The sequence below is a fragment of the Pseudorca crassidens genome, chromosome 1 (assembly GCF_039906515.1).
Source record: "Pseudorca crassidens isolate mPseCra1 chromosome 1, mPseCra1.hap1, whole genome shotgun sequence".
Lineage (NCBI taxonomy): Eukaryota > Metazoa > Chordata > Mammalia > Artiodactyla > Delphinidae > Pseudorca > Pseudorca crassidens.
The window spans coordinates 190,589,816-190,615,642 of NC_090296.1; the positions used below are offsets into that span (position 1 = coordinate 190,589,816).

A 25,827-nucleotide genomic window follows, 5' to 3' on the forward strand; every position below is an offset into this window, starting at 1 on the left:
GGGCTCCAAACTCTCACTAGCAGTGTAAGAGTTGAACCCTGGCAGCCAGAAAGGGGGATTTTGAGCCTCTTTTCATGATCAATTCCATTTCCTTTTGGGGAGCTGACTGCCCACTGGCTTCAGTGGCCACATCCCAGGACACAGCCAGCTGTACTGGGGGGGGGGGTAAGTCTTTTTAGAGGATCCATCCTTCTCATGTGGGACAGAAGATAGCCCAGGAGGCCAGGTCACACTTCTCATGACAGACGATAGCTTAGGCTTAAGCAGGGCAGGGATGGCTGCGATGCTTCTAGGAGGTCTGTGCGTCATGCTGAAGAGGGATGAATAGTTTCCATTGGTGGGAAGCGTGCTGGAAGGACATCAGGAAGAACTGAACCACTGCAGGCTCTGAGAGATCTTGGGCTGAGCTGCTGGGTGGGACTGGAGTCCCCGTACATGCCTCATAACGGAGCTCCACAAATATCATTCTGACACTTGTTCCCATCGCGGAAATGTGTACATCCAACTACTCAATTCAATTCTCAATAATGGTACTTGGTAAATATTTACTGGGTATCTACTAAGTGCCAGGCACTCCACTGGGTTCTGGGGAAATATAACAGGGTGCAACAGTCTTTGCCATCAAAAGGCTGCAGTTTAGAGGAAGATACGGGCCATTACGTTAAAATGCGTACCAAGGACGCGCAAAGTGCCGTGCAAACTGCCGTGGGCGACACAACAATGAATGAAACACGGTGTTGTGTTCTGGTCTAAAGGAATTAAAGATATAGTCGGGGGCTTCCCTGGTGGCACAGCGGTTAATAATCCGTCTGCCAACGCGGGGGACACGGGTTCGAGCCCTGGTCCGGGAAGATCCCACATGCCGCAGAGCAACTAAGCCCGTGCGCCACAACTACTGAGCCCGTGCGCCACAACTACTGAAGCCTGCGCGCCTAGAGCCCGTGCTCTGCAACAAGAGAAGCCACCGCAATGAGAAGCCTGCGCACCGCAACGAAGAGTAGCCCCCGCTCGCCGCAACTAGAGAAAGCCCACGCGCAGAAACGAAGACCCAACGCAGCCAAAACTAAATAAATTAAAAAGAAAATAAATAAATAAAACTCCACCTGAAAATATTTAAAAAAAATATATATATAGTTGGGTGGAAACACGGGGTAGGAAACTGGTGGAAGAGCATGGAATCTCGGGTTGGTTGGTGGGACTGTCTTGAGTTCAGAAGTGTTTTCTGCTCTTTTTGTCTGGACTTTGGGCAATGACTTTGATAAACTTCACATTGGGGTAAACGAAGAAAAGGAAGTTATCCTTTCTCAGGATAGAAGAGGGTGCGTGAGGACATCATTACCTATTATTTCGAAGAGGAGATCCCAGTCTGGGACATTATGGATAAAACGCAAGAGAATTTAGAAGGGGGCCTGTGTTACGTTGGACTTACTCCTTCTTTAAGAAGACAGAGCCTGTTGATTTGTCAGCCCCTATAGTCCCACTTCTCCTATTAAGTTGCCTACGTGGCATTTGACCACCAAGAAAAACACTGTTGATTCTGCTTAAAGTTTTTGTTCTTTGTGCTTAGATGGAATTTTCCTGAGAGGCTCTGCAGTCCCGATCTCCAGGATTCTTCTGAGAATGAAGAAGTAGGCATTTACCACACCCACTCCACAAAAAGGCAAGTGAGTTTTGCAGAGAACCCAAATCAAGTCTCACTACACTGGGGTAGGGGGGGGAGTTCCATTGTCCCAACGCTCCCTAGCATGCGATCTTCCTGTCCAAGTCCTCCCCACTCCCCCAAAAATCTTCAGTAAGATTAAAAAGAAAAAAAAATGAGAACTTTTTTTTTAGGGCATGGTGGCAACTTTCACCAAATGAGTTCACTTACCTTCACTGCGTAATAGTGAACCCCGTAGGTTGGGAGAGACTCCACGATGCTCATGTAGCTGGGAAGACAACACAACACACACACCTGGTTATTCGGCAGAAGTGGAATCGTACACATATTGGTGTGTGTGTGCACGTGATAAAGTTCTCAGAGTAATCATTTACGTGAAAGATACATGGAACCACCTGCCCCCAGAGCTACGTCTCTCCCAGCAGAACTGAACAGCCCTGACATACACTATGTGAACACACACATACGGCCTCAGCAGCACTGTGGGTTGGGGGGGCACTTACTTGACGATGGCTTGGCCTCTGGTCTGGCCGTTCAGTTTCTTGTAGTGCTCGATGACCCGGTCCTCGCTAGAACGAGAGGAAAGGAGTCTCTGTCTCAGTCCCCAGGGCGACGGCCCCGCTCCCCGCTCACGGAGAGATCTGTGAGCTCCAGCATCCTCATGAGAAGCTGCAAGGAGCCAAGAGCTCCTGGAAAAATGATCTGTCCTGAAAGCAGCATGTCCGAATGCAGCCCAAGTGAGATGCCTAGGGCTAAGGATGTACCCAAAGCTTCTGCTTCCTCCTCAGAGGACTCGCATTCTCTTTGTCTTGGGCTTATCATCAGTAAAAGGAAAGCCCGGGCTTTGGGGGTTGGCTCCTCGTAAGAAATGAGACTGTGGGAGCAGAGGATGAAGTGGGGAGCATGTGGGCCAACAGGCAGGGACACGGGACAGGAGACAGGAAGAGGGCTACTGGCCGGAGGTGCGCGTGGACGCTCCGGCTGACCTCCCTCGGGTCCCTCTCCCCTTCCTCCTCTCTTGCATCCCGTCGGCACGGGGCCTCCGGGGTGGGGCGGGCAGACGTGGACTCTGACAGGATACCCACGGCCTCCCCACCCCGAGTTAGCAGGCAGGCTTGAGGGCGTCCAAGGAGGAGGGGAAAGTTCTGGAATCTGGGGCCGGTTAACACAGACAGTGAAGCAACAAAAGGCCCAGAGGCGCGCTGGCGAGATAAGAAGGAGGCAGAAATGAGAGGGGCACCCCGGTACCTTCTGAAACCTCAGTTCTAACACAGCAAGAGGCCAGCTCGCTCCTTGAGGGGCAATGCAGGCCACACCCTCCTGCGACGGGGCGGACGGCGGCAGGGGCCCCTCTGGGAAGCGAGCCCGAGCCCCGCGGCCTTTGGAAGCTCAGGAGCAACCTTGGGAATCACATCCCACCTGCTGAGGGATCAAGGCCAAAGGCCTGGCCTCTGGGACCGGGCCGCACGGCCTTCCACCTCACGCCTCGGCCTCACGTTCCTCCCCGCTGGCCCGTGGACTCCATGACAAGGAGGCGACCCCAGGGACGAACACTCGAGACCTCCTTAGTTGACCTTTACGAGCTATTATTCATTTAGTACCCCGGAACTGATCGAAAGCCTTCTTTCACCCCCCTCTTTCTTTGTCAGCGAGGCCACTTCTGGGGGGTGTCACACATTCTATGTGTTCATCATCTAGTACTTGGGGGTCATTTAGTTACCTTCTAGTTACTCTCCCAAGCTTCTGTGAATCTCCCTTCACTTGAGTATTCTGAAATCTGACGCACGTAAGGCCGGCCCCTCACAGGAAAGTGTCTTCTCTAATGCCCCGGATGGGGGACGGCTGCCTAGGAGGGGCCTTGGTCTAGTTGAGGGTCGTGTCTATGGGGTCCGGGCACCTCTGTTCAGAAAGGGGCAGCCGCAGCCGGGTTTCTCCTTGGCTCCCACACACCACGGAAGTTCTATGCGGAGGGGGACAAAGCCCTCTCCTGACAGAGGAGTCTCCAGAAGCGTCCTCTCTGGGGGCGACACCAGCCTCCCAGAGCATCAGAGTCGTGTCAGGCCGTTCTGGGGTTACCCTTCCAGCTTCCTCCCCAGACAGCCACTGAATCAACAGCTGGGTTGCCACACGACGTGGCATCTGGGGAGGTGGACTTCTAGGTCCGGGGTCCAGCCATGCAGCATAGCTACAGGTCTGCTTCCTTGGTACAGAGCTGCAAAGAGGGTCCCTGGCTCCCTGGGCTGAGGAGGGAAGACGGAACTTAACACAGTGCTGTGGCTGTGAACGTGCGCACGGCGCGGGGACGAACACCAGCCGTGTCAGCGACACCTGCTGGCCGCTGTTCAGCTGTTCACAAACGGACTGGTCCGAGCCTGGGGGTCTCACCGTGCCTGACAGCTGTGGGGATCGGTCGCCCTGCCTCGCCTGGTTTCTCCTGCTGTCTGAGACCCACCGCGAGGCCACAGTATCTTCCTTCTTCCTCGGCTTTTCCCACCTCTTCTGCCCCAGTGGAAACTCCATAGGCTGGCGTGTGACAAGAGCCGCCTGAGACCCACCCCAGCCCTAGCCCTGTTCCCGCCCCTCTCCAGGCTTTGACAGATGACTCACATGCACCAACTACGCCAGATGCTTGGGGCGGACTAGACGGGATTATCCTCAGAGACCCATGAGGCAGAGGAAACGGGAGCCCAAAACACATTTGGAGGACATGGCGTTCCATGAAGGAAAAAGGCAAATGACCGAGGCTGACCGCGCCCCAGGCATGGGATGGCTGGTCCATCTCTGCAGACAAGGAGCCCTGAAACAAGGCGATGGCCACAGGGCTCCCTGTCTCGGAGGAGCCGTCGGCCCGTGAGGGGAAGATGTCCCTTCACAGCTTGTATGGGCGGTACAAGTGGTCCCGCGTTTGCAGTAGAGGTGCTCAAGAGAATCCAGGTCGGGGCCCTGATGCTGCCTTGTTCTGTGGCCCTGGGCACTTTGTGCCTCGGATGCCTCCCCGATAGAGAAATCACGTGGGGTGAGAAGTCCAAGCTTGTTGAACGCTTGGGGGAAATGAGCAGAAAGGATTATGATGTGATGACTCAGCATTACTATGCACCGTTCCCCTACTTCCTAATTGCACTCTGTGCCTTTTTATTTCCTCTCTTAATTACAGTCTGAATTTGGTTGATATGGTTAGTCCCATTTTAGAGATGGGAAATCGAGGCAGCAGAGAAGTCACATGAGCGTCCTGGCCTATCATGACCCCACAGTTCAGAGGCTTGGCTGGGATTCTAAAACCCACCGCTTTTGCTCACTAGGCTGTAATGCCTTCCCTGACTAGTGGTGGATGGGCTCCCAGTGGCTTCTTTTGGCCACTGCATCTGTGAGTGTGTGTGTGTGTGTGTGTGTGTGTGTGTACTTTTTTTTTTAAGCAATGCATCATCAGAATGGTTCATGCTACTGGCTTGTTTGTGCATAAGCTGAGCTGTAGAGCAGCTGAGGGTACCAGCTTCAAAACCATCCCTCCCTCGGTCCTGCCATCTTCCCAGTGCATTTAGACAGTGACATGGGCACCTCTGGGTCTAAATGAGGCCCGGGGAAAGCGCTGGCCTGGTCACAGAGATAGAGGGCTGTTCTGACAGGACAGCTACGGATGTAGATGAGGATGAAGCTGTTCATGACGACAAAAGAGAAAGCATAAGCACGAAGGAAGGAGTTTCTGTGTTGGTGATAATGTTTGCATACAGAGCAGACTGTGGAGGTAACAGAACAAAATCCAGAGGGAGAAAGAGGAGAGGCAAGGAGGTGTTCATAGCTCTGAAATGAGCACAGGGTGTAAAAAACGTTTGGAAACAAACACATGCGATAATTGAGGGAGGGATTAGGCTGAAAGCAACTCTGATTCCAGACAACCCAGCAACATTACAGCCCCCGCTGGCAAATACATTTCACAAGGTAAGATCTACCAGCTTCTCAAGTTACTTCCTTGCATCTCCCTCACCATTGGTTTCCTGAAAATGAACCGCTGGGAGGATAGAGAAGGTAAGGCCCAGGGAGCATAAGGAATTGGGGAGAGGGCAATTGGGTTCCACGAACAAGGCAACAGGAGTGCCATCTGAGGGTGTTCGTATGTGCACGCTGCCAGGTTGGAAGTCTGGAAATTGACACGTGCAAAGTGTTTGCACGTTAAACCAATTTTGTTCTTTGGGGGCAAATTAGAAGGATCTAAAGCCACTATTTATGGACACCTGTGTAACCAAAAAAAAGAATGGCAACAAAACTGTTCAGAGAGATGAAACTGGGGATGCCAGCACACGGGTGGGAGCTCTCAGCCTCAGGGTTCAGCTCTTTTGTTTCCCGTCCAGCTGCCCCATCACCACTTGGTCTCTTGGCAAGAAATGATTTAGGTACTGGAGTTTCATCCTGCTAATGCCCTCTGCAGCAAGACGCACCCCATCCCAGCCAAAGGAATCCCTTAAAGCCACCCGGATGACTGAACAACTAGTCTGTCGACCGGAAAGGTGTCTGGACAGGATGAATTGTTAGTAAACTAGCAACTTCATAAAGCATATTACAGAAGTGCTTAAAAGTCATATGTTATAATTCAATAAGATTGACTTGTTCTGCGATTTTTGTTTTATCTTACTACTGTTTTTTAAATAAAAGCCGTCACAGTGCTTTTTGTCAAGGAGTCAGAAGGATGACTGGGGGAGCGGCATTTTGCTTTCAAAGGACAGTGGTCAGGGCTCGCTAGCCCAGCAGTACTTCAACACACTGCCCGGCAATGCAAACCCCTTTCCACTGTGACCCGAACCACAACCTGGGAGCCGTTCAAGTACCCGATTCATTCAGAGTCAGTAATTCAGGGCCTGACAGATCAACTATGGTGTCATGTTACACGGAAGCTAAATCAGGAGATATTAAACATTGTGGGAAAGTAAAAGAATCAATCTCTCTCTTCTGCAAAGAAAAAAACCCTGTCCTCCTCCCACACCTCAAAACCCCACACATCCTGTCATCAAATGACAAGGATTCCAAAGCGAAACTCTAGCAGCTCAGGAAAGACTCTGCAAGGAGGCAAACCATCTAGAGGGAAATTTTAGAAGGTTTTTTTGTTTTTTAAAGAAAGAAAATAGGGAAAAGAGGTCTCACACATTTCGTGTTATTTAAATAAATGCAGAAAACAGTTTCATGAAGACTCAAGCCACTCGATACAGTTTGCAGTCGCTGTCTGATTGGGGTCCAGGCGGACCCGTGGTGGCGGGGAGGGTGGACAGTCGCCAGGAGCCCCCTGCGTCCCTAGAAGGGGCTCCCTCCTGGAGGGGGGGATGCCTGGGGCATGCAGGGAAAGGGGGCTTACCAGTAAGCCAGGGAGGGGTGCTCCTTCAGAGCCTGCGTGGGAAGTGCTGGTAGTTTCTTCAAGTCCGTCCTCACCACTTCATTGCTGGAAGACAGGGCAGACAGGGAGCATGGCAGAAACATGCTCAGCCTTGGAGAAAACCACAGCACCACGCGAGGCGACCCGGCGCAGCCTTGTCCTCAGACCCCGCATCTGTTCCCCTTTAGTGAAAAGCGGTGCTTTCTTTGTACTTATTTACTTAGCAGAGATGCAAAAGAACACACAGCACACAGAGCCCAGCGGCCTTTCCTTGTAGAGGGCAGGGCCGGGCAGAGCCGTCTCAGATGCCTGTGGGTTCTTTTCAAGCCCTGCATGCCAAAGGGGCACCGATGAGTGTCCCCGGGCAGCAGGAATGTGGGCAGAAGGGTCACCAGTTTCCCCATGGGGGGACCTTAGGGAGGTCTTGAGGGCCCCGCCGTGGGCTTTGAGAATGGACAGCTCGACTATTTTTCTCCTTAAGCTGTTTCCCTCACTAACCCACAGGCCAGTTTTCTTTGCCTGGATTGAGCACATGCTAGAAACTGTTGTCCAAAATATGACAAATGCATAGCATTTGCTTTTTAAAAAAATTGTTTTGATTGAAGTATAGTTGATTTACAATGTTGTGTTAGTTTCAGGTGTACAGCAAAGTGATTCAGTTACATATATATATATATATATATTTTCCCACATTCTTTTCCCTTATAGGTTATTGCAAACTATTGAGTAGAGTTCCTTGTGCTTATACAGTAGGTCCTTGTTGGTTATCTATTTCGTATATAGTAGTGTGTATCCGTTAATCCCCAGCTCCTAATTTATCCGCCCCCCTTTCCCCTTTGGTAACCATAACTTTTTTTTCTCTGTCTGGGTCTATTTCTGTTTTGTATATAAGTTCATCTGTCATTTGCTTTTGACATGATCCAGAAACAACTCAGAAAGTGTTAAGTGGATTATCAGGCGCTAGGAGGAGGTCTTTCGCGTCCGGTCCCTGGACCAGAAATTCTTCCTTCCCTTCAGACTCGCATGATCTCAGGTTTGGGAGATACTTTAAATTCCCCTAATTTAACCAGGGGGCTTCAGAAGCTTGACGCCCGTGTGGGCGCTCAGCAGACCCGCACCCCTGCTGGGACAGGGACATCTGGGTGTTGGCCCCCAATGTCTACCTCCAGAGCCAGCCAGCAGAATCCTCTGGGGATGTGTAAAGGCGCCTCCCTGTGCTGGTCCACCAGGGCGCCTCACGGCCCTTGCTGTGAGGCCCGCATTTACACACCGTTCTAACCCAGGTTATGGGAGCAGCGTCCGTTCTGCTCATGCAAATCAAGGCAGACGCTGACCACCAGGACCTCGGGCAGTAGCATCTAGAAAGCAACGAGACAGGAGCTCACAGGTCAATACAAAGGAAGGAGGGAGCACCACAGTCACATGCCTTTCTGTGGGCCCCCGCCCAGCCGGAAACACTGTCTCCAGCTAGGAACCAGCGGCTACCCTTAGGATGCCAAGTGCCAGTGGGCAAAACCATTTCCATACTTCAAGTTCATGTACCTGGTGACCAAGAAACACACGGATGTGACCTTATAGCTGCTCCCAGAAAGGGCATTTTTCAAGTGGACTAAGAAACAGTGACAGTGAAGTTTGTGAATCTTGGCTTTGGACAACCAGCCAGAAGGAAAATCTCAACTTGTAACTGTTGAAATCAATAAATCTATTTTATTTTATTTTTTTTGTGTGGTACGCGGGCCTCTCACTGCTGTGGCCTCTCCCGTTGCGGAGCACAGGCTCCGGACGCGCAGGCTCAGCGGCCATGGCTCACGGGCCCAGCCGCTCCGCGGCCTGTGGGATCCTCCCGGACCGGGGCACGAACCCGTGTCCCCTGCATCGGCAGGCGGACTCCCAACCACTGCGCCACCAGGGAAGCCCGAAATCAATAAATCTAAGTCCTTGAATGGTTGTCACGTAGGTGGCAAGGGTTTATTGATTAATTATCAATAAGTTGAACGTATTTATGGAGGCCCTGCTATAGGGAGACATAAAAAAAGGATAAGCCATAGTCCTCATTCAAAAGGTGCTCACAATTCAGTGCGGGGAGTGAGAGGTGCGAATAAAAAGAGAACTGACTACATGGGCAGTACTGGATCATGTCCATTCAAACAACAGACTAAAGTCTGGAGGAAAGGAAGGCCCCTGTGGGCTCTGTCGTGAAAGCAGACTTTGGGGCAGGGCCCACATGGAGAAAAGGACAGGAATCTTATTTTTCTTCTCAGTGGAATACAGTAGAGTATGGAGGCCAGGAACTGAAGAGATCAATTAGAACGGGTGGTATGGAAGGGTTAAGCAGACCAAATAAATGGCAGACGAGGCATAGGATTTTGAGGACCTTCCATGCCAGGCTGGTAGAGTTCAAGTTTAGCCAGGAGGCAAGGGTCAGCACTGGAGCTTTTCACACAGGTCATCTCCTTGTGTTTAGGAAAATTCAATTCCCAAGCAGAGTTTGGAATGTTTACTTGCATGTTATTAAGGCATAAAGGAATACTCAGGTCCCCGAACACCCAAGAGCCTACAGTGATGAGTTTCTGGGTCTTATCTTCCCTGTTTATTAACTATAAGCTCCCTGAGAACAGGGATTTGTGTCACGGACTCATCGGTGCCTAGGGTGGCACCTTACAGGTTGAACATTTATCGAATGGAACTGTGAGAAAGACAATTAACCTGAAGCACGAGTGTGGGTTTAACTCCCACTCATCACATCTAAAGTATATTTGGGGAAGGACGGAACTAAAGGAGGAAGAGATTGTCTTACCCACTAAACACTCATTTGTTGGCAAACAAGCATCCCCGATGAGAGTCCCAGGTCTGACTTCCTGGCTGGAGCTGCAGTGGCTTTTTTTTTAGCGCTCCCCCAGGGCCAGGTGACACAGACAAACACAACAAGAAATCACGAAGGCGTGAAGCCCATCCAAATCCATTACAGTCTGGAAGGGATCCAGGGCTCTTAAGCCGCCCCAAAGGACAACTATGTAGAAATGTCCTATTTGCCTTTCTGCTGTCTGTAAACATCTGTAATGACTTAGAGGGGGCCAGCCCTGTCAGATGATCTGGCCATACCCTGGCTGCAAATCACAACGCTGCCTTAATGGGAGACCTGGTCACTCTATCTCCAGAGACTTGGGAAGCTGAAACTGAAAGAATGTGCTAGAAGTTCCCAGCTTCCTCTCTCAAGATTTTCTACTTGGACGTTTCCCCCAGAGTCAGGACAAATGATAAATGCCAACTTATGAAATACCCTAAAACAGTTCCTTGTTCCAAACAGCGGTCAGTTTCCATTTCTAGCAAAAGAAAAAAGGTCTCTAGGAAAATCACTTGCTAAACTGAGAGTAAAACTGAAGTCTTCTTATTTTTAATATTAACCAGATTTTATTCACAACTTTTAGGTAGTGATTAATGCTGCCAGCAAAAACTTGGTCTCTCAATGACACGTTAAGTCTTTGACTTGGGTTCTTTTTGCTTTGTTTTTTGTTTTTAAGATGATGGATCGTGGTTCTACTGTCTACCCTGCTCATAAAACATGGGAAGTTTGAATGATCTACTGTGGAAAACTAAGGTTTCGAGCAATATGCATCAACGAGGGGATCCGTCACAAATAACAGCAAGAACAAATTTAACCAAGACACAACAGAGTGAAGAAAGCAAAGATGAAATTTGACAGGACGATTAGCAAAATCCACAAGGTGCTTGTTTTCCTTTAAAAAATGACAAAACGCTTTTTCAGAAGATTCCCTTTGGGTTAAATGAGATGTCCATAACTTGCAGGACAAACCTGGGGCAGACAGAACTGGCTTCGTGTGGAAGAATTCTTCCTGAAACCAGTGGTTTTGAGGTGTCCTGGTACTAAAACACTAGAGCACTAAAGCCAGAAAGTTACACTAGTGTCACAAAAAAGGACTAACACAAAACTCAGAGACAGTAACATCATGTTAGTATCCTACTAACTCCTCCGTATTTCATGAGTGTATCATGAAGGTCAAGTTCTCCGGAGAGAGGGATTTCCTAAGTTAAAAAGAGTATTACGGGTCCTCATTACCCGCAATTCCAAAAATCTGAAAATCTCTAAGATATAAAGCCTTCTCACCCACTTGGTGGTGAACCTAATGTTCGACCTTTCTCTCTCTCTTCCACTTGGTGTGAATATCCACATTCTGGTGCAGAAGCGTGAACAGACTGGATTCCAGGAGCTGCCTCAGACGCTGCCGTGGGTGTTACGGTATACTCCGCGTTACCCATCTAAAACCCACAAAGTTCTGGGTTCAGAAACACTGGACCCTAAAGTTTCAGAGATGCATTGTGGATCTGTATTACTTTATTCAATGGTACAATACATGTAGAAAACTCTGAGACAGATGGATAAGGACAGTTGTAAATTTTCTCTTCTTTGCTTATCTTAATAACCATGCAGGAAACAATTTCTCTCCTTCCCTTCCCTTCTTTTTTTTTTTTTTAACCAAGTTGAACTTCATGTTCTAGCAAAGAAAATGGGGACACTTGGCTATCTCCTCCCTACCACATACTCTCCTTCAGGGGTACAGGGAGGCTCACAGAACTGGTGGCTGAGGACGATGCTTGTGAGGGTTCTCTTGTAGTTGTGTGACCATTTGCAGACACCAGGGAGGCACCTGCGGGTCCCTCTGAGATTCTTCCAGCAGAGGATTCTGGATTCTGGGCATGTATCGTGGATAAATATGCCACACTAATTTGCCACCTGTACGGAGGGGCAAAGTTACCAACATTCATGAATTATGTGCCTTTATTTCTGATGGTAATTTATCTAAGTAAAGATTTCTTTCTTGATTAGTGAGTTTGGTTTTCTAGGATGACAGAAAACATTTTTTGCGTTTCTAACATAGTTGTAAACTTGTAAAAATTCAAAACAAATTTTTTATAAGCCTACAATTTGAGACAATAATTCTACTCTAAAAGCTGTTTAATTTTCTATGTTATCCTTTTGAGTCAAAATCTTAATTCTGAAAAACTGACATAATGTCATAGCCGTGAACCTTTTTGTTATTACCAAGGTCAACTCAAAATATGATATTGATATTAAAGAAATATTTAGCAAATGAGACACGCTGTCATAATACAAAATTGCCTCCTTTACGGTATATCTAAACAATTCCCATAGGATTGGAAGAATATTCTCCTGCAAAATACCCTATCTGAATACTTTTCTATGCTTGGAAACTGTGAATTACACACTTGAAAAGCTCAGTAAAATGGACTTTTGTGCACAAAACAAAGCTTTCTGTAATAACATTTCCACTTGAACATTTTGTTTCAAAATTTCAGATTCTGTTCCTTTCAAAAGGTCTTGCTGGCATGAAAGATTCCAGCTGCTTCTCCTTCTAAGTCCTTTAGAAGTCATGGGAAAATATCACACACCCCATTCTCTCTCTCTCTCTCTCTCTTTTTTTTTTTTAATAAAATAACATACAAGAATTATATAACTTTAAGTTCTTCCCACAAAAACTCTCCTTTGGGCTGCATGTATTTCAAGCTTAACAGATGACTTTTTTTCTAGTCATTTTCCAATAGGGAAATTTGCAAGTTTGGGTATTAAAGGTACTATTAGGTTATGTAAGTTGTATTCCAAATGTTGACTCTTCCAAACACAGCTGTCTGAGTATTTTTTTTTTTTTACTAATTATCTCAAAGTCTCAGCAAATCGATTTCTCTTAGTATATAACCCCATCAGCTGTTTTCTTTCAAGAGGCCAATTAAAACATTGTAGGAAAATATACCGCAAATGATCAAATGCTCTCATACTGCTTTAACACTGAGCTCGCTATGACTTGCAGTAGTAAAACCATTTAGGTGAGTGCAAAGTAATGATGTTAGTAGATTCAGAATTGTGATTTTTTTTTTTTTTTTTTTTGCGATACGCGGGCCTCTCACTGCTGTGGCCTCTCCTGTTGCGGAGCACAGGCTCCGGACGCGCAGGCTCAGTGGCCATAGCTCACGGGCCCAGCCGCTCCGCAGCATGTGGGATCTTCCCGGACCGGGGCACGAACCCGTGTCCCCTGCGTCGGCAGGCGGACTCCCAACCACTGTGCCACCAGGGAAGCCCAGAATTGTGATTTATAGACCACTGCCTGAGATTAATCAACTTTCAACGCTGTCTCTTAGCAGGGCAAGAAAATAATGTCATCTTTTTAAAGACAGTAATCTGTACAAATGTTTATGTTACCAAAAAAAGTCTTTTAGAAGAAAATCAGCCCTTTATCTTCTTTTCCTGTTGATCTTCTAAAATTCTTCCTTTAACCTATGACTGCCTAAAAGGCATCATCTAGTCTGACAAAAAAACAAAACAACAAAAGCCTACAAATAGGGAATTTTCAGATACCAGGAAACCAAGTTTCACTTGCAGTAATTCACAAATGCTCTTAAGAAAGGCAGACGAGATTTCATACAAAGAACAAAAAAATCAAGAGGGTACTTTTGTTTTTCCCACAGAAATTTCATTTTATCTTTCTGGCTTAGTGAACACATGGTTCCATGGTTTACAGAAGAGGAAATATTAAAAAGTCTTCACTTTTTTTTTTTTTTTTTTTGCTTCTAGCTGCTCTTCTAGAGACCTAAGACCAGGCAGTCCGAGGAAGCTGAAAGGAATTTTTCAGGACAAATAAATACTCCAACTCCTTTTCTAAAATGGAGGTAAAACTCAATTTCCCTGCTACTCATTTCTATTGATGGAGTAACGTGTTGCTCTATTTCTAAAGCATTATTATTATTATTATTAAGAAGCAGAATTGGAACCCTGTAGGTTGATAAATCAGGGTCACAGTAAGACCCTTACTAACCCTGGAACTCTGATAAGCAGATATTCTCCCACTGGCACCAGCCTTTAACTTTGTACGGACGTCACAGAAACTGACCCCTCTGTATTCAATCACAGCGTTGCTTTTTTGACGTTGGTTGCTGTGTTTCCTTGGAATAGACAACCTGCAGATGGAGGGCAGCCTCCCATCACCTCTAAAGCACATGATGAACTTTGCCTAACAGGTAAGCAAAATGTGACCCACAGAACTTTACATGGGATTTCCTTAATATCAGCCCTTTTCAGGTGCTGTTTGCTTACTGGTCCTTATAAGTCTTTTAATGATCAGCATCAATATATCTGGTTTTCTGGAACAAAGATATTTCCAGGTCCCAACAGACGGCCTGGGGTAACCAAGCTTTACCGGTCTGGTTTCAATAAATCTTGTTAGCAAAAAATTCTACAGAACAGATGTTTTTTTACTAGTCCCTGTTAATCTGCGGATGATTCTTTATATCAAAGGCAGTATGATTTGGGAATGTATTTATGTGTCTCAGCATAAACTATTTTTAATCAATTCACCGATTTGGTAAAATGTTGTTAAAATGATTATTTTCCCTCCTTTTTTTTTTTTTTGGTGGCCCCCTTTCAGAAAGGCTGACAGAAAGTAAAAAGTGAGGCTATTCTCAAAATCAGAGTATGAAGATTAGCCACTAGGGTTTTCAGTTAAGGTCCCCTTAGGGAAAAAAAGCAAAAAAATCAAATTCTTTAAATAATACCTTGCTCAGTGCAGTGTATTAATAAGTCTTCTATTACATTAAATTAGAATGTGACCATACAGTTTGAATGTCCTGTTCAGTTGACTAAATTAGGTGTTCCCTGAATTGACCTTTTTAAAGACAAGAGTATTATTTTTCTATGGTAACTGAATGTTTGAAAGAATTTTTTTTGACATCTTTATTGGAGTATAATTGCTCTACAATGTTGTGTTAGTTTCTGCCATATAACAAAAGTGAATAAGCTATATGTATACATATATCCCCATATCTCCTCCCTCTTGCGTGTCCCTCCCACCCTCCTTCTCCCACCCCTCTAGGTGGACACAAAGCACCGAGCTGATCTCCCTGTGCTATGCAGCTGCTTCCCACTAGCTATCTATTTTACAAGGAATTTTTTTTTTAATAAGAAAAATCAGTGCTCGGCACTTAAACCACTGCAGAGTTTATGATGAATAAAGTATGTATAAAATCCTAGAAAATGTGTATTAGCTGACTAATGCTCAGGAGTGATTATCAAAGGAGAACTTTTTGTTTTTAGAACTGTTTTGACCCTTTTCAACCTAATATTTGCTTATATAGCTGCCATGATGAACAGTTCTTAGGCTATTCAATTGTTTTAAACAGAAATGCCAACTCCACTGATTTCCTCATTGTTGATGGACATTCATTTTTTTTTTACATACATATGTACCAGGAAATGAAATACGATCACTACATGCTTTGCTAAGGAAAACAATACAAGGGAAAAAATATTTTTAGATAAAACGATTTCCTCAACCTTTCACGATATCTTACAAATTTGTCTATGCTAGAATATGAACATGGGTGACATATATTTCTTCCTATCATGGACAATACTTCCTATCTATACCTCACTCATTTTCTTTCAGCAACACTGAACCCAAGATTTCATTGTCAAGCTCAGTAAGACAAGGAAGTGAACATTTCCATTCACTGGAAAGAAAAGGGGGTTACATGAGAATAATCCTTCAAGCTCAATAAGACAAGGAAGTGAACATTTCCATTCACTGGAAAGAAAAGGGGGTTACGTAAGAATAAGCCTTCAGGGGTCTGCTGAGCACAAAAGAGTCCAAAAGGAGAAACAGAACAGCTTGTGAGTTTCATGAGAAACAGCAGTTATGGCTCTGGGTTGACCTTACATAGCTCTCGTTCTATTAAAGTAATATCAGCACTTTCGACTTCTCCCTTTTGTGAAAAGAACCCTTTTCCTCTTGTACATCAAGGAACTTGCTCCCCTAAGATGTAGATTTTTTTTGGCCCAACTGAGTGGCTTGCGGGATCTTAGTTCCCTGACCAGGGATTGAACCCGGGCCACAGCAGTGAAAGTGCTGAGTCCTAAGCACTGGACCGCCAGGGAATTCCCATAATATAGAGATTTTTAATACTCATTCCACATCAATGTAATCTGCGTCTATTCACTGAAATGCAAACATACAGGATAATAGCATCCTGGGCAAAGTAGCTTTTTAGGAAGGCAGAAATTCAGGATCATCAGGCTATGAAAGAGTTACTTTGCCTTTTGTGTGCGACCATTAATTTCAAAGGTTATTGGATCCTCTAGGTTCTAGAAGATCTCAGAATTAAGTCCTGGACCACGTGCTGTATAAAACGCTTCCCCGGTGCTCTAAGTTGACATCTCCTGTTACGAATGCTGCTCAGGAAAATGTACTGTGTTTACAGGGTGTGTTTATAAGTCAAAGCCATTCAGTTAAATACGATTAAGGTTATAGAGTCCGGCATTCATTGATAGAGCAAAAACAACTTTCTACAATACTAAACTATGAGGATGGGACATCTAAAATGCCTGATGTTTGGTCACCAAACCAAATGTCATGGGGATTTTCCCAGATGTGGATGGGAAGAGGTGAAAATCAAGGATTACTTCTCTTGTTCCGAAACTCCGGGCCACTCAAGCATGCGAACCGTGGGCTTGTACAGAGAACGGTGTTTATCAGGGAATCCCAACTTCTGTGACGTGAGTTTTACGCTGGGAGATAAACTGACCTTTTGGATAAGGTGTCTGACCTCTCCCCTCCCCTGAAGGCTATTTCTCACCCCAGACAGCTGCTGTTATAAACAAACTGCGACGGAACACTTTGACAAATGAAGCCAAACCAGGATCCTTTGTTTCTCTGCAGCCAACAAGCTGGGATTCCACAAGCTCCTGAGGGGGCCATGAGTTACTGGAGGCCAGGCCTGCCCTTCCTCCCCACTGACCATCCCTGTAGCCCCACGTTCCCAGGATCTGCGGGGCCAGATGACGCTGTTCTCAGCTCACATTCCATCCTGTCAGGGGACTCTCAGAAATAAATAATATTTACAGCAGAGTTCAGAGCCCGTGAAAGTGAAGGCAGGGAAAAGTATCTTCAGAGTAAGTGGACCGGACAATGGAATCCACTGGATCTGTGGTTATTAAACCATTTTTTCATGGGACTTTAGAGCCTTTTGTAAATAGATATGAACCTGCACTTACCAAGAGCCTCAAGTCCAATACCAAATGAAAGGCATAAAAAACTAACAAAGAAAAAACAGAACAAAGTATAGTTTCTAGATCCTGAAAATGTTGCACTAATCCATTCGGTCAACAGTTACTGGCCACCTACAAGGTCTCCTGCTAAGGCTATAAATAAACCATCATCGCCCCCCCAGAAAAAGGACTACCTCTGTTTCATAGCAAGAACTTGGGAAACCTAAATAAAAGGGGCCTGGAGGTCTCCTTCTACAAATAATCAAACTGAGCTGAAGGGACTATATTTTAGGATCAGGGGTCGTCCCACTACAACCCACTGGCCAACCCTGCTTGTTTTTATGTGGCCTGTGAGCTAAGCATGGTTGGGAAAAAAATCTTAAGAAAAAAGTCTTAAACGGTTGGGGAAAAAAAAATCAAAAGAAGAATATTTTGTGGTACATGAAAATGTATATGATATTCAAATTTCTGAATTTATAAATAAAGTTTTATTGGAACACCGACATACTCATTTGCTTACCTACTGTCTCTGGCTGCTTTTGCACTTAGAAAGGGAGGGGTGAGTAGTTGCAACAGAGACTGCGTGGCCTGCAAAACCCAAGTATTTACTGTCTGGTTCTTTACAGAAAGTGTTTGCTGACCCTTGTTTTAGATTGTCAAAGAATTTTTTTGGTTTTGCTGAGATATCTGAGTGAGAAAATATACCTCTGCCTTTGCTAGAAAGCCTTAGAAATGCATGGCGAGCAGAGAGAAGGCAGCTAAGACCTGAAAAACCAGTCAGCATGAAGTTGAGAAGCTGGACAAGTAGAGGGAGACCACCAGGTGAAGTAGTTTAGGCGGCATCAGATCCCCCAAAGCAGGAGAAAACACCCAAGTTCCTTCACGGAGCAGAGGTATAACCTGCATTTCTCTTTCATACCAAGTTTGCTAATTTCCTAATGATGGGCCAGGATCCCACGCCCTGATGCTGTTCTTGTACATGTGGTTGAGTCTTCATATCTCTAGACCTTGATTCTAAAGAATGAGCTATACTGGACTTCCCTCGGGGGAGTTCAATAAAACAGAATCCCAGGAATGACGTCTGTCTTTGAGCAGACAGTCCTGTTGGTGGATGGCTACAACCCCTACTCTGTCTCCAGTAATGATCAGGAGAGACTGGCACTTCAGCCCTACTGGTCAACGGGCCGCGCTTAATGAAATGAAAGACGAGGTTGAAGTCTGTGGATCTACAGGGTTATTAAAGCAGGGCACATTTCCCCCGTGGTTAAGTCTGTTTATGTTCTCTCCCTAACATAACATCTGGAAAAGGGAAGACAGTAGAAGTGGGATATTTATATTGTAACACTGTCACGAAAGACATCTTCCTGCGGGCTAGGATTTTGTACCTTCAGGGTTGGAACTAAAACAGAGGAAAAAAAAGATGTTTGCGTCCATGGGGTTCTCTCTATCACTATAGTTCATACCACAGTGATAATTCAAGGCTCCACGAAGACCCCTGGGCGACCTGACACACCTCAATACAATGGCCATGTGTGACAGCGGGTTCTAACCTCAGCCTCTTAGTAACTTTCGTTTGGTGCAGAATATCCTCCTATCACTGGGCTTTCTCTGCCTGATGTATCTATTTCCGTTGACAAGTTGGGAACTGGATTTCAACATTAAGATATAATATTAATAAATTGCTCTCCTACGAAGAAAAGACAGAATAGTTTCTTTAAATAGAGATGCAACAGAATACATTGTTAAGCCAAAAACTCTCGTAAACTCACCTAGAAAAGTCTCCCTTTGCCTCCTGTAGAGGAAGAAAATTCAACATCAGTGACACGTTCTGATCCCACGTTACAGATTTTAAAATACATTGTAATGAAGTCCTTTACTGAACCAGTCCGACTGACTGCTGTTTCGTCCTACCAGTTATAGTAATATAATTAAGGAAGGACACGTGTATTTACCACTTGAATATGAGACAATTAAACTTCAGAAAGTTATATACAAAGAAAGTGATTCATAAGGACAAAGGGAAAGTTTCCATTTCTAAGCCCTGATCTAACTTTTTCAGTTTAAAGATTCTGAACCTGGATGTCTGTCTGGATAGCACTGTCTATGTGTCCATGTCTTGTGTTATTTGTTGTTTTATCTTGTATTGTGGGCTTTTGGAGGCAGGGACCATGGAATCTGTAATGCATTAGCATAACGCCTGGAACATAGTAGTTGCTCACTAAGTCCTGCTGAAGGAATAAATTAATGACATCATTTTAGCTCATCTTGCCAGTGTTTCTAATACTCAGTAGGCCTCTTTTTCACATAAGCTAAGGATCTTTTCCTTGTCTTTCATGACAGTGATTCTCCTGGCAATTAATTCCTGCTTTTTACTTGGCTTTCTCCAGTGACCTGAAGAAAAGGGGGTCACTGGATGGTCTCAGTTTCCCCCAATCTTAGGTTATACACACAATTTTCCTTTGCAGAGAAATACAGTCTTAACATTTTAGAGAAGGACAGAGAATAGAGAAGACTCTATTTGCGGCCATGGTATAGCTTCCCCAGTAGCTCTTTCCTGCTTGTGGCTAAAAATAACTAAGAAGTCAAAGAGCTAGTGGATATAGCAAGTGCCACACATGGTAAGTCTTATTCCTCCTTCTTCTGTGTGTGGCCCTGGCATACAAAGACGAGGGGGAGACGACTTACCTGTAAAATATACGAGGCTAATTCAAACACCACTTCACTGTCAACGTCAATCAGCTCCTGAAAGGAAAACCAAGGAAGATAAGTTTGGTCCTTTAATGATGATTTCTTTAGGATCTCTCCCCAAAGAGGATGGGTATTTCTTTCCTAAGGTGTTCCCTAAAATCTCAAGCACTCATAGAATATCTTCTCTGAATTACTTGGACCCGAATGCTCCCTGACATGCTTTTTACAGCTCTTAGAATGAATCCAGTCGTCCTGGGTCTACACAGTTGCCTCCAGGGCTCCATCTTTGTCTACATGAGAAATTAAGGGATGGGCCAGTCCCCGGCTTTTTACAAATCTGTCAACCTGATTAATCAGCAGAGTAAGGTTACTTGATAACCACATGCATTTTTCTTTCTAAACTCTACTTAGGAACCAGGAATAAGGCTTTACTGAAGAAAAGGTTACAGTGGGATTGTGACTCTCTTAAAATTAAATAAAATGAAAAATAGAATTCCCCAGTTTGCACCAGCCACATCTCTTTCATGTACTCAATACTTCGAGGCAGCTGTTGGCTACCATGATGTCAGAGCACATGCAGGGCACTGCGCTCATTGTAGAAAGTTCTACTGGTCCGCACTGTTAGAGAATCCAAGTTTAAAAATGCTCTGTTCCACAGACTGACTGCCAACAAACACATGAAAGGATGCTCAACATCATTAATCATTAGAGAAATGCAAATCAAAACTACAATGAGATATCATCTCACACCTGTCAGAATGGCCATCATCAAAAAATCTAGAAACAATAAATGCTGGAGAGGGTGTGGAGAAAAGGGAACCCTCCTGCACTGTTGGTGGGAATGTAAATTGGTACAGCCACACTGGAGAACAGTATGGAGGTTCCTTAAAAAACTACAAATAGAACTACCATACGACCCAGCAATCCCACTACTGGGCATATACCCTGAGAAAACCATAATTCAAAAAGAGTCAGGTACCACAATGTTCACTGCAGCTCTATTTACAATAGCCAGGACATGGAAGCAACCTAAGTGTCCATCAACAGATGAATGGATAAAGAAGATGTGGCACATATATACAATGGAATATTACTCATCCATGAAAAGAAACTAAATTGAGTTATTTGTAGTGAGGTGGATGGACCTAGAGTCTGTCATACAGAGTGAAGTAAGTCAGAAAGAGAGAGACAAATATCGTATGCTAACACATATATATGGAATCTAAGAAAAAAAAATGTCATGAAGAACCTAGGGTTAAGACAGGAATAAAGACACAGACCTACTAGAGAATGGACTTGAGGATATGGGGGGGGGAAGGGTAAGCTGTGACAAAGTGAGAGAGTGGCATGGACATATATACACTACCAAACGTAAAATAGATAGCTAGTGGGAAGCAGCCGCATAGCACAGGGAGATCAAGATCAGCTCGGTGCTCTGTGACCACCTAGAGGGGTGGGATAGGGAGGGTGGGAGGGAGGGAGACGCAAGAGGGAAGAGATATGGGAACATATGTATACGTATAACTGATTCACTTTGTTATAAAGCAGAAACTAACACACCATTGTAAAGCAATTATACTCCAATAGAGATGTTAAAAAGCAAAACAAAACAAAACTCTGTTCTCTAGTTCTTCCCCCAAATATTTAATCGTGATCTATGGACATGGTCTTAAAAGGACATAAGCCTCTCTTAGGTTTTTAAAAAAATCCTATGTATATATATTTCAAAATGTATATAGTCCATATCTCCTTGTATCTAACAGCTTGACTGAGGTATAATAGATACAGAAAGAAATTGCACACTTAGTATAAATAATGTGTTACTTCAGACATATGCAAACACCTGTGATACCATCACCATGTTCAAGGTAATAAACACCCATCACCTCCAAAAGTTTCCTTGTGTCACTCTGTGTGTTCTTCTCGGGGGGAGGTAAGAACACTTAATGTGAGATCTACCCTCCTAACAAGATTTTAAGTGCACAACACTGTATTTGACATACAGTTCAGATCTTAGAGACAAAGGAAAGCCTGGAGTCCACCAGCACGCAAGAATAATAACCAAATTAACTGACGTTGTACTTCTGTTATCAAGTACAAGTAGAAATGCCTACCTTTCTTTTCTCTCCTTAATACCCCTAGATCCTACAGTGAGTGACTGGAGCACAAAGAACTAGCGCAAGCACCGACTTAGACCTCAGCTAGCCCAGCCACCCGCTTTCATTGAGAACAGAAACCAAAAACCATCAAGGGACTCCCCCAGAGTCACAAGGCTTTAGTGGCTGTGATGGGGTTGGGAAGCACCCCCAAGTTCTTGTCCAGCATCTGACCTTCTGGAGGGCATGCTCTCCCCCAAACCAATCAGGTCACAGTCTCAGACAATATGGTCTCAGGACCACAGGTAGCATCAAAGTTAGCTAAAACAAGGGTTACTTTTTTTTTCGAAGTATAAACCAAACTCTGATTCACAGATTTTCTAATTATTTTTGTGCGCTCCAGAAGTGGCCCCTGTGATTCAGAACAATGCATTGAAGCAAGCCTGTGTATTTCAAGGGAAGGATATCCTGCAGGCTCTTTCGAGCTTAGGAGTTTCAAATATGGATAATAATGTTTGCTACCGAACCACCTTGGAGGTGGGCTAAGAGAACTAACGAGAGACATGGAAGGATGGGGGACAACAATTCTTTATGTTTAACTGGCTGAAGGAGCTTTACGGACACTGTAATTGATACAGACTGTCAGTGCTGGAGTGTGGAGGAATGCTTGGAATTGCAGTCCTGGGATTACCAGGTCCCATCAGAATGTAAATCATTTAACAGTGGACAAATGATTTAACAGAAACACCGTACAGGGTTTCCACAGTGGATCACTTCTACTCGCACTGTGTGCCCTTCCATTCCCACCAGTCGACTTCCTGAAAGTCGCTGGTGTGTACTTGTCAGCGTACTCCGTCAAACATTTACGCCGAGGTTGCAGGCAACGGTCAACGGTGGCTAATACTTAACATCCCAGGAGAGGCCAACTCAAAGCCAACCATGGGGAACAACCCTGTTAAGTGCGAACATTGTTTTTAGTTCATTACTTGACTCATCTGCTAAAGGGAAACATCAATATCTTTGGGAAAGAGGGCAGGAGTGGGGAAGGCGGAGGGCGGTCGTTTTCTATTTGATTTGATTTTACACAGTCCATTCTGCAGTTCCAGGAGAGACTGTGAGACGCTAATCGCATGGCAGCGTTAACTGTAATGTACGTACCATTATTCAGAATCAAGCTACCAAAGATGCCCATTTAAACATCGAACCTGATTTATACGAGTTCTCTCTCACCGGCCATATGTGTCCTCAGGGTAAGCGGGAACTAGTGCCTCTAACTGGGGTGAATTTCCACTTTCTCTGACCTTGACCATCTCCCAGTGAAGATATTAAAAACAATGAGAGCCAGAACGTGACCGGTAAGAGGGAAAAGGATTGAAGAATGAGGTGGCCCAGACGTCCCCACTCTTGCAAAATGTGACGGGAAAGAGAGCTGAGGTATTCCTTCTCACTGTTTCCATTTAGTATTTATTGAGTTCAAGAATCATGGCATCATCTGTCCTCAGAGGAATCAGTACAGAGTCTAAATGGTGTTTATAAGACCCAATCTAGGAACGGGGATGGGGGTGGGGGAAGAGATGCTCCCTAATGCCGAAGAACACGCTTTCCTACCTCGCAGCCGCTGCCTGATTCCCTGATGTCTCCTGTTTATAGTACCTTCCCCCGTTTATACCTTGTCCTCCCAGGTGATTTTATCCCCTGCGATGGAACAGAGTTCTAGATTTCCTGCCCACACCACACACCTCCCGTTGTACCTCAAACCCTGAGAGCTGAGCCCCCGTGGGGAGAAGCGGACAGATGTTTCCAGGGATCCGCCTACCATATAACATTCCAAAGATCACTGCACCTTTTTCTCATCTGGCTTCTCTCAAATGCAGAGGTGGCTCTTTTCAAGTGTTTCTGCTCAAGCAGAGCAAATAAACCGATCACGAAGAGTTCGTGCAAAAATCCCACACTTTCCTGGGGCAATGGGTTTTCCCCCAACCGAGGGGGAAATGCAGAAAGATGGGGATCAGAAGGCCCTTCAAGGAAGATGTACGGGTGTTTCCCACCGGCATCGCCCACAGGCTGGACGGGGGACACTCCTCTGTGCCCCCAGTGCCCTGAGAGCCATGTGAGGAGGGGTGTCAGCAGGGTTGTCTGCCGAGCTGGAGGCTTCCTTGGGAATCTAGGGTGGCCTGGTGGGCATGGAGTCATTTCCTCCTGAGACTCACTGCTAACAGGGGGATGCTGATGGGAGGGTCAGTGATGTCACGGAGGTCACGTGTCCTTTGGACATCTGTCTTACTTACTACTGAACCACGTGTGCCGCTTTCTGTGATCTTTTGCCATGCGGTATGGACAGACAAAACGTGACTCTCTGCAGGGTGCGCGTGTGTGTGTATGTGTGTGTGTGTGTGTTCAGACAGGGCTGTGGAGGATGGCATTCTGCATTGTTCTACAAGTTGCCGAATGAGGAGGCCTGAGGTCATCTATCAGCAGCCTCACGGTTAACAATATGCCCAAAAAGATTTCCATTCTGAGGGTCTCTGAGCGTTCCAAAGAGAGAGCCCCATGAGAATCCCCAGTGACAGGTGTAAGGACGGTCTCCAAAAGTCCTGAGAGCTGGAGGAACTCGTCACGACCCCCTTGCTCCAAGGGCCCTGGTGGTGATATTCAGACTCAACAGAGAATTTTAATGAAAAGCCTTCCTCCTCGGTCAGAAATTCCAGCTCTCATGGAAGATTCGTGAGAGCTTTATAACAGAAAAGATGATGAGCAACCACATGGTAGGCTGAAAAGATTTCAGTGAGAATGACCTTTGCCAAGTCCAAGCAGAACGACCTGCAGGGCTGCCCCATGGTTTTTCTGGTAAATCCTCACCCACTGTAACCATCTTTCTTTGTACCCGCAAAACGCCCGAAGAGGATGGTTTCTTGCCATCTCTTTAAGACTATTTCTATTCTGGGGCATTGAATAAATACATCCCTGGACCTCTTTGAGTTTCATCTTCCTCGTCAGTAGAATGGGGAGAACAGTTTCTTTTCCAATTATTGTATTGAGTCTGGTGAGGCGGAAATGTAGAGGTGATTTGGAAACTCTGAGACTCACTACAAATATCGGGTCTGCATTATTTATTTTCACTTACTGGCATTTCTGAATCATCTGAACTCCACAATTTTGTCTGTTCTTCAGCATTTTTTTTAGCATTTATTGGAATCTTTTTAATTTTTTTTACATTTTATTTTATTTTTTAAAAAACTTCTTATTGGACTATAAGAATTTACAATGTTGTGTTAACTTCTGCTGTACAGAACAGTTATACATATATCCACTCTTTTTTAGAATCTTTTCCCATATAGCTCATTACAGAGTATTGAATAGAGTTCCCTGTGCTATACAGGAGGTCCTTGTTGCTTATCTATTTTATATATAGTGGTGTGTATATGTCAATCCCAATCTCCCAATTTATCCCTCTCCCCTTTTTTCCCCCCGAGTAACCATAAGTTTATTTTCTACGTATGTGACTTTATTTCTGTTTTGCAAATAAGTTCGTTTGTATCATTATTTTAGATTCCACGGATAAGTGATATCATATGGTATTCGTATTTGTCCGACTTGTTTCACTTAGTATGATAATCTCTAGGTCCATCCATGTTGCTGCACATGGCATTATTTCATTCTTTTTTATGGCTGAGTAATATTCCATTGTATACATGTACCACATCTTCTTTATCCATTCATCTGTTGATGGACATTTAGGTTGCTTCCATGTCTTGGCTATTGTACATAGTGCTGTAATGAACATAGGGGTGCATGTATCTTTTTTTTTTTTTTTGGCTGCGTTGGGTCTTCACTGCTGCACACAGGCTCTCTCTAGTTGCGGCGAGCGGGGGCTACTCTTCGTTGCAGTGCACAGGCTTCTCATTGAGGTGGCTTCTCTTGTTGTGGAGCATGGGCTCTAGGCGCACAGGCT

At 45.2% G+C, this 25,827-nt stretch overlaps 1 protein-coding gene across 8 annotated transcripts in view; it reads right to left on the reverse strand.

Annotated features, from left to right (window-relative positions):
- FRMD4A (FERM domain containing 4A) overlaps positions 1-25,827 on the reverse strand; it is a 646,084-nt gene that overhangs the window by 110,483 nt on the left and 509,774 nt on the right. For all 8 annotated transcript variants that reach the window (XM_067703847.1, XM_067703859.1, XM_067703855.1 and 5 more), the window contains 5 exons: positions 19,777-19,833; positions 18,861-18,883; positions 7,002-7,085; positions 2,164-2,229; positions 1,871-1,928 (listed from right to left, as the gene is read on the reverse strand). In XM_067703847.1, coding sequence (XP_067559948.1) covers positions 1,871-1,928; positions 2,164-2,229; positions 7,002-7,085; positions 18,861-18,883; positions 19,777-19,833 — 288 coding nt within the window. The remainder of the gene's footprint in view (positions 1-1,870; positions 1,929-2,163; positions 2,230-7,001; positions 7,086-18,860; positions 18,884-19,776; positions 19,834-25,827) is intronic.